Raw genomic sequence first — 15,000 nt, 5'->3', positions numbered from 1 at the left:
AAAAGCATTAGTGAGGTTGGGCACTGATGTTGGGCAATTAAGCCTGGCTCACAGTCGGCGTTCCAATTCATCCCAAAGGTGTTAGATGGGGTTGAGGTCAGGGCTCTGTGCAGGCCAGTCAAGTTCTTCCCCACCGATCTCGACAAACCATTTCTGTATAGACTTCACTTCGTGCATGGGGGCATTGTCAGGCTGAAACAGGAAAGGGCCTTCCCAAAACTGTTGCCACAAAGTTGGAAGCACAGAATCTTCTAGAATGTCATTGTATGCTGTAGCATTAAGATTTCCTTTCACTTGAACTAAGGGGCCTAGTCCTACCTATAAACAACTTCCCCAGACCATTATTCTTCCTCCACCAAACTTTAGAGTTGGCACTATGCATTCGGGCAGGTAGCGTTCTCCTGGGATCCGCCAAACCCAGATTCGTCCGTCAGACTGCCAGATGGTGAAGAGTGATTCAACACTCCAGAGCTTTACACCACTTCAGCCGACGCTTGGCACTGTGCATGGGGATCTTAGGCTTGTCTGTGGATGGAAACCCATTTCATAAAGCTCCCGACAAACAGTTCTTGTGCTGACGTTGCTTCCAGAGGCAGTTTGGAACTTGGTAGTGAGCAGTCAGCGGACCCGTTCTGTGAGCTCGTGTGGCCTACCACTTGGCGGCTGAGCCATTGTTGCTCCTAGACGTTTCCACTTCATAGTAGCAGCACTTACAGTTGACTGGGAAAGCTCTAGCAGGGCAGAAATTTGAAGAAATTACTTGTTGGAAAGGTGGCATTGAAGGTCACTGAGCTCTTCAGTAAGGCCATTCTACTACCAATGTTTGTCAATGGACATTGCATGGTTTTGTGCTCGATTGTATACACCTGACAGCAACGGGTGTGGCTGAAATAGCCCAATCCACAAATTTGAAGGGGTGTCCACATACTTTTGTATATATAGTGTATATATGTATATTTACAAAAAAATGAATATTGATCTAAATAAATCTTTAAAGTTCTTTTTAATGTTTTGTAAAAAATAAATGTGATGCAAAGTATTTCAGGAATTTTTCAGTCAGAGGATCTACTTACAAGTTTATTGAAGCTATGGGTTGGGGGTCAAAGTCAACTATTTTTAAAGACTACTGTCATTCGACTTGACTGGTAGCACCATGGGTTTTACTACAAAGATATAGCACAATCTTTTACAACACAGATGAACTGTTTCAGATTCTCTGATGTCATTGGAGTCAGGTGGCACAGGTTTGGTTAACTGTCTGTTTGTGTTGAACTAAATGTGATATTATTGAAGGTTTCAGTCAGTCACCTGGCAAGTAGATTTGAGAGTTTTAACATAAATATGTGATGTTGGCAACAGTAGAATACAGTGCCTCTCGGAAAGTATTCAGACCCCTTGACTTCCACATTTTGTTAGGTAACAGCCTTATTCTAAAATTGATTAAATTGTTTTTTTCCCCTCATCAATCTGCACACAATACCCAATAATTACAAAGCAAAAACAGGTTTTTAGAAATGGTTAATTTATTAAAAATAAAGACCAGAAATATCACATTTACATGATTATTGAAACCTTTTAGTCAGTACTTTGTTGAAGTACCTTACAGCATCGAGTCTTCTTGGGTATTATAACGCTACACCTGTATTTGGGGAGTTTCTCCCATTCTTCTCTGCAGATCTTCTCTGTCAGGTTGGATGGAGAGCGTTGCTGCACAGCTATTTTCAGGTCTCTCCAAAGATGTTCGATTGGGTTCTGGCTGGGCCACTCAAGGACATTCAGAGACTTGTCCCGAAGCCCCTCCTGCGTTGTCTTGGCTGTGTGCTTAGGGTTGTTGTCTTGTTGGAAGGTGAATCTTCGCCCCAGTCTGAGGATCTGAGCGTTCTGGAGCAGGTTTTCATCAAGGATCTCTCTGTACTTTGCTCCATTCATCTTTCTCTCAATCCTGACCAGTCTCCCAGTCCCTGCCGCTGAAAAACATCCCCACAGCATGAAGCTGCCTCCACTGTGCTTTACCGTAGGGATGGTATCAGGTTTCCTCCAGATGTGACACTTGGCATTCAGGCCAAAGAGTTCAAACTTGTTCTTTTGGTGCCTTTTGGCAAACTCCAAGCGGGCTGTCATATGTGTTTTACTAAGGAGTGGTTTCCATCTGGCCACTCTACCATAAAGTCCTGATTGATAGAGTGCTGCAGACATGGTTGTCCTTCTGGAAGGTTCTCCCATCTCCACAGAGGAACTCTAAAACTCTGACAGAGTGACCATCGGGCTCATAGTAACCTCCCTGACCAAGGCCCTTCTACCCCGATTGCTCAGTTTGACCTGGCAGCCAACTCTAGGAAAAGTCTTGGTGGTTCCAAACTTCTTCTATTTTAGAATGATGAAGGCCACTGTGTTCTTGGGGACCTTCAATGCTGCATAATTTTGGGGGGTATTCTTCCCCAGATCTGTGTCTTGAAACAATCCTGTCTCGGAGCTGTACGGACAATTCCTTCGATCTCATGGCTTGGTTTTTGCTCTAGAAGAAAAAGAAACGCATACCTATTTAGGCGAGGTGCTGGCTAGTGGAGTAGAACACTTGAAAATAAAGGAGAGCCGCACACTCTAGGAGCTCAGATGCAAAAATGTAATGTCCAACATATCGACAGCCAAGCAGAAACGTTGGATATTACATGTTTGCATCTGAGCTCCTAGAGTTTGCGGCTCTCCTTTGGTTTTTGCTTTGACATGCACTGTCAACTGTGGGACCTTATATAGACAGGAGTGTGCCTCTCCACATGTCCAATCAATTACATTTACCACAGGTAGACTCCCATCAAGTTGTAGAAACATCTCAAGGATGATCAATGGAAACAGGGTGCACCTGAGCTCAATTTCGAGTCTCATAGCAAAGGGTCTGAATACTTATGTAAATAAGGTATTTCTGGTATTAGTTAAATTTGCAAAAAATTTTAAAAACTGTTTTCACTTTGTCATTATGGGGTATTGTGTGTAGATTGCTGAGGATTTGTGTGTATTTAATCCATTTTAGAATAAGGCTGTAACGTAACAAAAGGAGGATAAAGGCAAGGGGTCTGAACTTTCCGAAGGTACTGTATATCTCATGGTCAGTCGGAACTGAAATGCCAGGCTGTATAGAAAAGGAAAGTCATTCATGGCTGTTATTTTATGATTGTAGTGGTTGACCAATAAGATGATGCATTAGTAAGATATTGGTGAAGCATCGTGGCAGATGATTGGTAAGTGATGGTTTGAATGGGAGGGCCATACAGCTGTCAGTCTAACATCTACTTATTATGTTACCTTAAGTACAGTAATATTGAGAGAAGCAGCTGTTTGTTGGGGAAAAACATGTTCAGATTAATTGGTTGTGAGTGAAAGATAATACAGCATGAACAGAATTCTGATCAGCTGAAATAGCAAAATACACTTAATGGCCAGTTTATTAGGTATACCCACCTTGCCTCCAGAACAGCCTGAATTCAGCGCACCTAGCTCCTATGATCATACCACATACAAAGTCACTTAGGGCACTGGTTTTGCCCATTCTAACATTCAATGGAACAGTAACTGAATGCCTCCCTGCCTGTCTGCCTGCTTTATATAGCAAGACACGGCCCACCTGACTCACTACCTGTAGGAGCGAATCATTTTTGTGAACGGGTGAACCTAATAAACTGGCCACTGAGTGTATATCAATTTGGACCATATTCTCAGGAAAGGACATACGCACGTTGAATTATGTCTCTGTGTGTGCAAACACAATATGGTCTAAACGAACACCACATTGAAACATACAACTTACTTTAATAGTCGTAAACATTTTGTGAATATAAAATATCCTTTAATTAACCCTATCATTATATCTCAACAGGTTTGTAGCCATAAATGTCAGTTAAATTCTGTATCTTTTATTCTCTAACACACAGGCACTGACTCATTGTCACAGCTCAATCTTCTGGTCCCAATTTACAAGTACTCTAATGACCCACAATGTATTTAACTCATCTGCAGTACTGTAGGATGACCACAGAAATCACTCTCATTACCCCTATTCTATCAGCCACAGTGTAATCATCAAATGTGTTTTCATGTGAAGAAACGATAACTTTATGCGTAACCAGCTTTAAACAGTGGGCTGAACCAAGGAGATGTTCTCCCACGGCACTGACTTCAAAACATACTTGTTTTCTTTTTCTCAGAGACATTACACACTTCAAGGTACACCCCCACCCCCCTCCACACACACACACACACACACACAAGTATAACACAATGTATAGGCCTAATGTATACACATGTACAATAAGACATGCCCTAGCGTCAGTACTTTGTTAATAGGCCACACCCTCTAGTGGGCCTGACCTCACTCATGCCGTGGATGAGCTCTGAGCTGCAGACTGCATGTCTTCGTCTGTAGATACTGTTATATAGAGAAAAGCCAATCGTGGCGCAGAACTTTCTTTCTTTGTGTCTTTCCCTTGTAAGCAACCCATGTGTAGGTTACCTTCCAGCTTAGATGTATGCACGACATCCATATTTTAGCAAGTGGGTAGTGCAAGGTGGGTAGTGCACAGAATAACCTTGAGTGACGTTGTGCGAGGTGTAGGAGGTTTTCAGGTCAGCGTCCGTTATTCTGAAAGCCACTAGAAGCCAACTGTCCGCCTGAAATTTTTGGGGCATTAAAAGAAGCCAATCAGATGGCAAGAAATTAAATTATATAATGATGGTCAGAGGAAATGCATAATGTGATCATGTAGAACCATAAACCAGTTTAGCAGATTCATTTGATTTAAATCCACAGCACGTTTGATATTGCATTTCAAAACATGGGGACTATTGTCCATTTGGAATTGTGTCTCAAGTAGAATAGGTTGCTTTTATGTGTCTGTGACCATAAACATAGCTAGATGTCTGACACCTGACCTTATTGCTAACAGATGTCACTGATGATGTTAGCATGGACACACACATCATGTTATCCATATCATAACAAGTCAGTCTATGACAAAGGCCGTGGTTTTCTGTGGACCATAAGGTTCTGAAGCCCAATAACACCGTAGCATTATGCTTTGTATTATCTATTTCTCAGCCTTTCTATAATGTTTTCTTAGCAGGGAAACTGTCCACAATGAAGCTCTTTTATTTGAGCTACAGAACATGTTAAGTTTGTTTTTAATGTTTTTCAATCAGTGTTTAAGGACTAAGAGTTGAAAGTACCATGCTAGTGATGAAGCTATGTCATCACAAGTTGAAAGACTGAAATGCAATTTATACACTGCTGATTTGGCCGTCAAGACTCTGCTCGGCACAAATACTGTGATTAAAAAACAACATGCAATCACACGAGTTGATGTCATACGTACCACCCATTTTCTCTTCGGTGATCTGATTAAAAAAGACCGTCCAGGTGTGTGACACGTATATGCAGACCTGTAAGACATCACCTGGTACAGATGGAGGGAGATGTTCTTTCATAGATTATTTCGATGTTAAATGGGCATGTAACGTGTTTTGCACGGATAGCAGCGTTACCCTCCGTAGCTGTTTGTTGTTATCAGTTTGTAGGACTTGTTTTTGTTATTCGGTCTCTTTTAAAACAACTCTGGGAGTAAATTGAAAAAAAGAGCAAGTTTTCAGTTGTTTGACCACTGCTGGAACACAAAGCCTTATGAACTTTGTAAAGTGAATTTTGAATGTTTGTATGTTCAAAGAAAAACATGGTTGTTTTATATGTTAATACTGCCACAATAAAGCCCCCCAAATGAATATATATTGAAATATGGTGTACTGTTAAGTTAATGAATTTATTGAACATAAAAGAGCATGTAGACTTTTGAAATTAGCGCAACCTTCAATCAGAAAACATATTTTAATAATATTGGCAAATAAGGTTAATTAAAGGTCCAATGTAGCCATTTTTATCTCAATATCAAATCATTTCTGGGTAACAATTAAGTACCTTGCTGTTGTTGTTTTCAATAAAATAATTAAACAAGAATAGCTACTTAGCAAAAAGCAACGACTGTGAGGAAAACAGAAAACTCTTTATTATTGCTCTATTAAAAACTCCATCCCACCGCCTTTTCAAACAGCTCTTACACTAAAAGAGCATTAGCATTATTTTCACATTTTCTCAGTATTATTCCAACCTCAAAGTGTGGAAGTATATATAAAACACAGGAAAATTATGTTTTTGACTGCACTGGGCCTTTAAGCTTGTGGTTTATGTGGACTGTACATTGAAATACAAATTCTAAAACCCATTTTGTTTACCTAATGCCTATGTAACTCTACCCCATGGTGTACTGTACGTGATTATGTGGTTGACTATACTACATTATTAATGTGGAAACAATATTGTTTCTACTATAAAGCATTGTCCTTTGAAAGCAGGCATTTACTTTCTCTATGAGGGTATACATTTGTATTTACATTTGTCGCTATGGAGACACTGGCCAAGCCCTGTAGTGGGCTGTCTCTTGCTGCAGTCGCCCTTGGTGAGTAAGTATGTGTCTTGTTTCTATAACAACGTTTGTGTGAGCAGCTCAGCAGCTGCAGGGACCGGAGTGGAGAGACTTCTGGGTAAGAAGCTATTCTTATAGCAAATGATAGCAACAAGTAAACGTTTATATGGCAAACCACTTCCAGTTGAATACGTGTGTAGGCTACTAGTTTCGTGTCTGTACTTCTGGTCTGTTGATTTTACTTAAGTGCATAGATGACATACAGTATGTTTACAACCTTACAACCAAGGCTTTAATACATTGAGTTTATCTCCCTTTCTGTCATTTCGATTTCAGCATGGGTATGATTGGAGTGCCAACGGGGAGCAGCGAGAGGACGGGACGGTGGGAATGCAGACAGGGTCAGATGATGTAGTTCACATGATACTGGGTGTGGCCACAGGGTCAGAGGGTGTAACCAGAGGGTCAGAGGGCAGTGTGGTCCTGGGTCTAACAGTGAGTGTTAGCGGGGAGAGTTCTCTGGAGATGGATCCCGGTCTCCTGGAGGGCTCAGTCCTGACTGAGCAGCAGAAGCTACGCCATGTGTTGGACTGGGCTAAGAATTTCCTCGGGACCAATCAGGATGGGCACAATCTCAGCAGAACCTCCCCTTCCTCCCCGCATTTGCACTCTACTCCAGCAGCGCATCGACTCGAGGTCGGTGGAAGAGCTGCTGTCTCCCCCCTTGAAACCTTTCACAATCTTGTCAGAAGCCGAAATGTGAGAGAAAACATGGTAGGCCAATCAGAGCCTCTGACCAGGCTTCCATACACCACCCCACTGCCTTGCCACACTCTCTCCCACACCCCAGGTGGCCGTGAGTTTTCTGGGCCTGAGTTTCAAGAGAATCCTGGGCATAAGGAGCTGGTCCTGTTCTCTGGGCCACAAGAGGATAACAATGACCAACCACGTTTCCTTGGTGTAGACAACCCTCAGGCAGACCAGACTCACCACAAACCAATAGCTCCTCATCCTGAGGGGAGAGATGGTGTTTCCATCAGTGAAAGCCTAAGAGACAGAGACCGTAGCGTTACAAACTGTTGCTCCTCAGTGGACAGTGACACTATCCTATGGTTGCCTGGATATGGTCCTTTATCCATAGCCCATGACCTCATATCAAGGGAAGGGGGTTGTGGTGAGAGAGAGGACAGAGTTTTGGGAATGCAGGAACACAAAGAGGAGAAGCCGGTGGCAGAGGAGGAGGACCCAAAAACAGGCCTTGAGGGAAACAGTAGTATCATACCTTATGGATCCTCTAGGGTCGCACTAGAGGGTAAACATCTAGATTGGGGAGCCAACGGCTGGGTGTCAAAGGGCCTGAGTGTGTATGAGGAGTATCTGCTGTGTGTGTCCCGTTTGGACCACCTCAGAACAGAGCAGAACCAAGCACCTGCTGACGTCATGACCCTACCTGCTGACATCATGACCCTACCTGCTGACGTCATGACCCTACCTGCTGACGTCATGACCCTACCTGCTGACGGCATGACCCTACCTGCTGACGTCATGACCCTACCTGCTGACATCATGACCCTACCTGCTGACGTCATGACCCTGCCTGCTGACGTCATGACCCTACCTGCAGACGTCATGACCCTACCTGCTGACGTCATGACCCTATCTGCTGACGTCATGACCCTACCTGCTGACATCATGACCCTATCTGCTGACGTCATGACCCTACCTGCTGACGTCATGACCCTACCTGCTGACGTCATGACCCTACCTGCTGACGTCATGACCCTACCTGCTGACATCATGACCCTATCTGCTGACGTCATGACCCTACCTGCTGACCAAACGGCTGACCCCTCCGAGCAACCTCTGAGTGCTGGGCTGGAGGTTGCTAAGCAACATGTCCATCAGGACATCCACAACGAGGGGAGGCGTGCACCATTCAAGAGTTCAGAAGTGAAGAACAGTAGAGGTATGTCTCTAATATAGGACCCAGCATCCTATTCAGACGTGAAATAAAACAGCATACCTACCTTACCTAGCGATGACGTACACACTCATTACATACAGCTCTGTGTGTTGTAGAGACCGTGCCATGATATCTCTGGGTGTATTCTTTGTTTGCCTTTGGTCAGTGATGCAGCCCAAGAGCAGCGGAGGTCAACCTGGTGTCAGGAGTCAGGCTCGTGTCAGAGGTCGCGGTCATTCCTGGAGGTTCTGGGAAAGGTCAAGCCTCTCCTGGTCATCCTTCACTCATGGAGAAGTGCTGCCTAGGTAACATCTATCATGAGAAGAGCTGCCACGGTAACATCTATCATGAGAAGAGCTGCCACGGTAACATCTATCATGAGAAGAGCTGCCACGGTAACATCTTTCATGAGAAGAGCTGCCACGGTAACATCTATCATGAGAAGAGCTGCCACGGTAACATCTTTCATGAGAAGAGCTGCCACGGTAACATCTATCATGAGAAGAGCTGCGACGGTAACATCTTTCATGAGAAGAGCTGCCACGGTAACATCTATCATGAGAAGAGCTGCCACGGTAACATCTATCATGAGAAGAGCTGCCACGGTAACATCTTTCATGAGAAGAGCTGCCACGGTAACATCTTTCATGAGAAGAGCTGCCACGGTAACATCTTTCATGAGAAGAGCTGCCATGGTAACATCTATCATGAGAAGAGCTGCCACGGTAACATCTTTCATGAGAAGAGCTGCCATGGTAACATCTATCATGAGAAGAGCTGCCACGGTAACATCTTTCATGAGAAGAGCTGCCACGGTAACATCTATCATGAGAAGAGCTGCCACGGTAACATCTTTCATGAGAAGAGCTGCCACGGTAACATCTTTCATGAGAAGAGCTGCCATGGCAACATCTATCATGAGAAGAGCTGCCACGGTAACATCTTTCATGAGAAGAGCTGCCATGGTAACATCTATCATGAGAAGAGCTGCCACGGTAACATCTTTCATGAGAAGAGCTGCCATGGTAACATCTATCATGAGAAGAGCTGCCACGGTAACATCTTTCATGAGAAGAGCTGCCACGGTAACATCTTTCATGAGAAGAGCTGCCACGGTAACATCTTTCATGAGAAGAGCTGCCACGGTAACATCTATCATGAGAAGAGCTGCCATGGTAACATCTATCATGAGAAGAGCTGCCACGGTAACATCTTTCATGAGAAGAGCTGCCACGGTAACATCTATCATGAGAAGAGCTGCCATGGTAACATCTATCATGAGAAGAGCTGCCACGGTAACATCTTTCATGAGAAGAGCTGCCACGGTAACATCTTTCATGAGAAGAGCTGCCACGGTAACATCTATCATGAGAAGAGCTGCCATGGTAACATCTTTCATGAGAAGAGCTGCCACGGTAACATCTATCATGAGAAGAGCTGCCACGGTAACATCTTTCATGAGAAGAGCTGCCACGGTAACATCTATCATGAGAAGAGCTGCCACGGTAACATCTATCATGAGAAGAGCTGCCACGGTAACATCTTTCATGAGAAGAGCTGCCATGGTAACATCTATCATGAGAAGAGCTGCCACGGTAACATCTTTCATGAGAAGAGCTGCCACGGTAAAGTCTATAATGAGAAGAACTGCCACGGTAACATCTATTATGAGAAGAGCTGCCATGGTAACATCTATCATGAGAAATGCTGCCACGGTAAAGTCTATCATGAGAAGAGCTGCTACGGGAACATCTTTCATGAGAAGTGCTTCCATATTAACATCTTTCATGAGAAGTGCTTCCATGGTAACATCTTTCATGAGAAGTGCTTCCATGGTAACATCTTTCATGAGAAGAGCTGCCACGGGAACATCTTTCATGAGAAGTGCTTCCATGGTAACATCTTTCATGAGAAGTGCTTCCATGGTAACATCTTTCATGAGAAAAGCGTCTGCGAAATGGCAGAACACAATTTTTTGTAAAAAATGTAAGTGAGTACCCGCACTTTTTTAATTCCACAAAAAACACTGGAAGCTGCCCTGTGGCAAGTCACACTCAAAGGGAGTCACACTGCCCTCTGTAGTCTATCAGCGGGACTGCACCTGCACTCAGAAAGACATCAGCATGAGTGGTGTATTCATTAGTGTATAAAACCTGAAGAACATACGCACATCCAGGTACTTTCCACAGGTGCTGGGGTTGTAGGCTAACTCATGGAAAACAGAAAGGAAAACGTCACACACTGCTGCTCATGCTCCCAGGTGATATTTATTTACAACATTTCGACCCTTAGGTCTTCATCAGGCATCCATATACCAGGTTGGGGTGGAAGGTCCTACATATAGGGGCAGTACTCATTAGTGCACACCATAGTAAAGCGTAGCAAAACATTTTGCAACAGACAAAGTTTTGCAGTGATAATGGGCATTGAGGCAGCAGGTAACCTAGTGGTTAGTGTTGGACTAGTAACTGTAAGGTTGCAAGATCGAATCCCTGAGCTGGTAAAAGGTAAAAATCTGTCATTCTGCCCCTGAACAAGGCAGTTAACCCACTGTTCCTAGGCTGTCGTTGAAAATAAGAATTTGTTCTTAACTGATTTGCCTAGTTAGATCAAATTAAAAAATTGTTATTGGAGAAGTTCAGGTTATTCTCTCCCTGTTTTCACCCGTTTGCTTCCATTTAGTTCCTAGTTAATAGCCTGACCTCTAGAGATTGTATTTATTTATTTTTATTTAACCTTTATTTAACTAGGCAAGTCAGTAAAGAACACATTATTATTTACAATGGCGGCCTACCAAAAGGCATTAGGCCTCCTGCAGGGACGGGGGCTGGGATTTTTGTTTTTTAATCACGTCAAGAGAGACAACACAACTCTACATAATACTGTAACCAGACAGATTAGATGAACTGTCACTGACATCTCCCTCCTTTGGCTGCAGGTCCCAACTCCCCAACAGACCCCACTTAGCAGGTGTAGTGTCTGAAAGATCCTGTTCTGGACCCAGACCACCAACAACACTTCAGCTCCCTTTGGGTGAGCACAGCAGAGACAACTGCTACACTAGATTACTATATGTCCACTGATGCACATTATAATGTATGTGGAACAGTTTATAGTATATCAAATCTTAGTTTATAGATAGATACCTTTTTATCTGTAGTATACTGTCTAACTAAACCCTTTATCAAGTATAAAGTGTAATTACCACAGTAATAGATAAACAAGTTAATTAAACAAATATTGTTATAACTCCATTTAGTCACCAGTTATTACAGAACCCTGTTTCTTAGAACACAAAGCTATACAAGAATCCAGAATGCAGGGCATAAAAGGTTGAAGAATTTACATAATGCGTGTTATGCTTTTTGGGGAAACTCAAGATCTTGGTTTGAAATTAATTTCGCCCCTCACAACCTCGCAATAGTCATAAGACTCTTCACGGATTTAGACAGAATTAAAGCGAGATTACACACACACACACACACACACACACACACACACACACACACACACACACACACACACTCCCAGACACACACACACACACACCCAGACACACACTCCCAGACACACACACACACACACACACACACACACACACACACACACACACACACACACACACACACACACACACACACACACACACACACACACACACACACACTCCCAGACACACACACACACACACACACACACATACACACACACACACACCACACACACTCCCAGACACACACACACACACACACACACACACACACACACACACACACACACTCCCAGACACACACACACACACACCCAGACACACACATACACACACACACACACCCAGACACACACTCCCAGACACACACACACACACACACACACACACATACAGTGCCTTGCGAAAGTATTCGGCCCCCTTGAACTTTGCTACCTTTTGCCACATTTCAGGCTTCAAACATAAAGATATAAAACTGTATTTTTTTGTGAAGAATCAACAACAAGTGGGACACAATCATGAAATGGAACGACATTTATTGGATATTTCAAACTTTTTTAACAAATCAAAAACTGAAAAATTGGGCGTGCAAAATTATTCAGCCCCCTTAAGTTAATAGTTTGTAGCGCCACCTTTTGCTGCGATTACAGCTGTAAGTCGCTTGGGGTATGTCTCTTATCAGTTTTGCACATCGAGAGACTGAATTTTTTTCTCATTCCTCCTTGCAAAACAGCTCGAGCTCAGTGAGGTTGGATGGAGAGCATTTGTGAACAGCAGTTTTCAGTTCTTTCCACAGATTCTCAATTGGATTCAGGTCTGGACTTTGACTTGGCCATTCTAACACCTGGATATGTTTATTTTTGAACCATTCCATTGTAGATTTTGCTTTATGTTTTGGATCATTGTCTTGTTGGAAGACAAATCTCCGTCCCAGTCTCAGGTCTTTTGCAGACTCCATCAGGTTTTCTTCCAGAATGGTCCTGTATTTCAGTCTCTCGATGTGCAAAACTGATAAGAGACATACCCCAAGCGACTTACAGCTGTAATCGCAGCAAAAGGTGGCGCTACAAACTATTAACTTAAGGGGGCTGAATAATTTTGCACGCCCAATTTTTCAGTTTTTGATTTGTTAAAAAAGTTTGAAATATCCAATAAATGTCGTTCCACTTCATGATTGTGTCCCACTTGTTGTTGATTCTTCACAAAAAAATACAGTTTTATATCTTTATGTTTGAAGCCTGAAATGTGGCTAAAGGTGGCAAAGTTCAAGGGGGCCGAATACTTTCGCAAGGAACTGTACATACACACACACATACATACACACACCCTTACTGTTACAGGTCTTTCATTTGATTTTCCCTGTTTTTGTTTTGCTACACTTTTTGGTTTGCTTCCTGTTTTTTAGTTTGTTGTGTTTTTTTTGGGGGGGGGGTTTGCCTCTTCTTGGGAAACTTTTGTGGGGCACTCATGGTGGGTGTCTTTTAGGTTCCATTTGTTGTTGCTAGTCAACTTTAAGTGGACACCCACCGTAAGTGGTATGTTGTTTTGTATCTGTATCACACATGCCTTATGTAAAGCATTTTGTACATCTTTAGGCAGTGCTGTGAATACCAATGCAACTAATATTCCTGTGACCAGGGCTCTCAAACTGGCAGTAAGATGCATTTCTATACTGTATTTCATTACTGACCGCTAAACAGTCAAACAGCTGAGCACTGGTTATCTACATCTGTGGTGTCTGTGTTGATGGTAGTGTAAAGGTGTGTGTGTTGATGGTAGTGTACTGGTGTGTGTGTTGATGGTAGTGTACTGGTGTGTGTGTTGAGTGTAGTGTACTGGTGTGTGTGTTGATGGTAGTGTACTGGTGTGTGTGTTGATGGTAGTGTACTGGTGTGTGTGTTGATGGTAGTGTACTGGTGTGTGTGTTGATGGTAGTGTACTGGTGTGTGTGTTGATGGTAGTGTACTGGTGTGTGTGTTGATGGTAGTGTACTGGTGTGTGTGTTGAGTGTAGTGTGTACACAGAGGTGTAGTGTACTGGTGTGTGTGTTGAGTGTAGTGTACTGGTGTGTGTTGAGTGTAGTGTACTGTGTGTGTACTGAGTGTGTAGTGTACTGGTGTGTGTTTGAGTGTAGTGTACTGGTGTGTGTAGTGTACTGGTGTGATGTAGTGTACTGGTGTGTGTGTTGAGTGTAGTGTACTGGTGTGTGTGTTGAGTGTAGTGTACTGGTGTGTGTTGAGTGTAGTGTACTGGTGTGTGTGTTGAGTGTAGTGTACTGGTGTGTGTGTTGAGTGTAGTGTACTGGTGTGTGTGTTGAGTGTAGTGTACTGGTGTGTGTGTTGAGTGTAGTGTACTGGTGTGTGTGTTGATGGTAGTGTACTGGTGTGTGTGTTGATGGTAGTGTACTGGTGTGTGTGTTGATGGTAGTGTACTGGTGTGTGTGTTGATGGTAGTGTACTGGTGTGTGTGTTGAGTGTAGTGTACTGGTGTGTGTGTGTTGAGTGTAGTGTACTGTACTGGTGTGTGTGTGTTGAGTGTAGTGTACTGTACTGGTGTGTGTGTGTTGAGTGTAGTGTACTGTACTGGTGTGTGTGTTGAGTAATCAGTAGAATACACTCTCTCCCCCAGCCTGTAGGGGGCTGTGTACAGTGGCTGTCTCTCCCTGATGAGGTATGGGTATCCATACTGTCCCTCCTGCCACACAGAGATCTGTCTGCAGTGGCCCAGGTCTGCCTCCACTTGCTCCGACTGGCCAATGACCACACACTATGTAAGTCTCTGAGGAAGTGAATGAACGAGTGAGTGAGGTGTGTGGGTCTTCCTCTGTCCCCAGCTGTCCCCTAGTAAGACTCTCTGGCGAAACAGGAGTTAACGAGAGCTGTGAAATCACACACATTCACACACAAACAACAGAATACCCATAATGCTTATATCAAAGTAAAAATGTTTAATTCTTTCAAACTGTATTTCTCTTTAGGGCAGGTTGTTAGTGTGGAGAACAGCTCATATTTAACTGACCAATGGCTGAGCAGTGTGGGTGTGCGTAATCCTCGAAGCCTGACTATCTACAGGTGCAGCGGACA

General features: G+C 43.4%; 3 protein-coding genes and 1 long non-coding RNA gene across 4 annotated transcripts in view; all 4 read left to right on the top strand.

Annotated features, from left to right (window-relative positions):
* The window catches only part of frmd3 (FERM domain containing 3), a 147,914-nt gene extending 146,469 nt beyond the window's left edge, over positions 1 to 1,445 (top strand). Inside the window, exon 16 of the mRNA XM_064975209.1 lies at positions 1 to 1,445. This exon is cut by the window's left edge and continues 1,074 nt beyond it. The gene's annotated coding sequence lies outside the window, so the exon portion shown is untranslated.
* Positions 1,446 to 6,516: 5,071 nt separating this feature from the next.
* On the top strand, positions 6,517 to 8,447 carry LOC135543977 (uncharacterized). The gene is made up of 2 exons (XM_064975045.1): positions 6,517 to 6,582; positions 6,801 to 8,447. Exon 2 carries the CDS (start codon positions 6,855 to 6,857, stop codon positions 8,445 to 8,447), a length of 1,593 nt encoding a protein of 530 aa, XP_064831117.1. The 5' UTR covers positions 6,517 to 6,582; positions 6,801 to 6,854.
* Positions 8,448 to 8,637: 190 nt separating this feature from the next.
* On the top strand, positions 8,638 to 13,629 carry LOC135546560 (uncharacterized). Its single transcript, XR_010456599.1, has 3 exons — positions 8,638 to 8,732; positions 11,366 to 11,460; positions 13,513 to 13,629. It is a non-coding gene; the product is annotated as an uncharacterized LOC135546560 (long non-coding RNA).
* A 627-nt stretch (positions 13,630 to 14,256) lies between these two features.
* Positions 14,257 to 15,000, top strand: part of LOC135546495 (F-box/LRR-repeat protein 20-like) — a 12,256-nt gene continuing 11,512 nt past the window's right edge. The window contains exons 1-2 of the mRNA XM_064975004.1: positions 14,257 to 14,687; positions 14,895 to 15,000. The exon at positions 14,895 to 15,000 is cut by the window's right edge and continues 342 nt beyond it. The gene's annotated coding sequence lies outside the window, so the exon portion shown is untranslated. The remainder of the gene's footprint in view (positions 14,688 to 14,894) is intronic.

This window comes from Oncorhynchus masou, chromosome 1 (assembly GCF_036934945.1).
Source record: "Oncorhynchus masou masou isolate Uvic2021 chromosome 1, UVic_Omas_1.1, whole genome shotgun sequence".
Classification (NCBI taxonomy): domain Eukaryota; kingdom Metazoa; phylum Chordata; class Actinopteri; order Salmoniformes; family Salmonidae; genus Oncorhynchus; species Oncorhynchus masou.
Note: the sequence above shows the minus strand (reverse complement) of the source record. Positions and strands in the feature narration are given on the sequence as shown.

Bases quoted from the DNA above. Each gene is read 5' to 3' on its own strand.
- LOC135543977 (XM_064975045.1), top strand. From the start codon at position 6,855: ATGCAGACAGGGTCAGATGATGTAGTTCACATGATACTGGGTGTGGCC.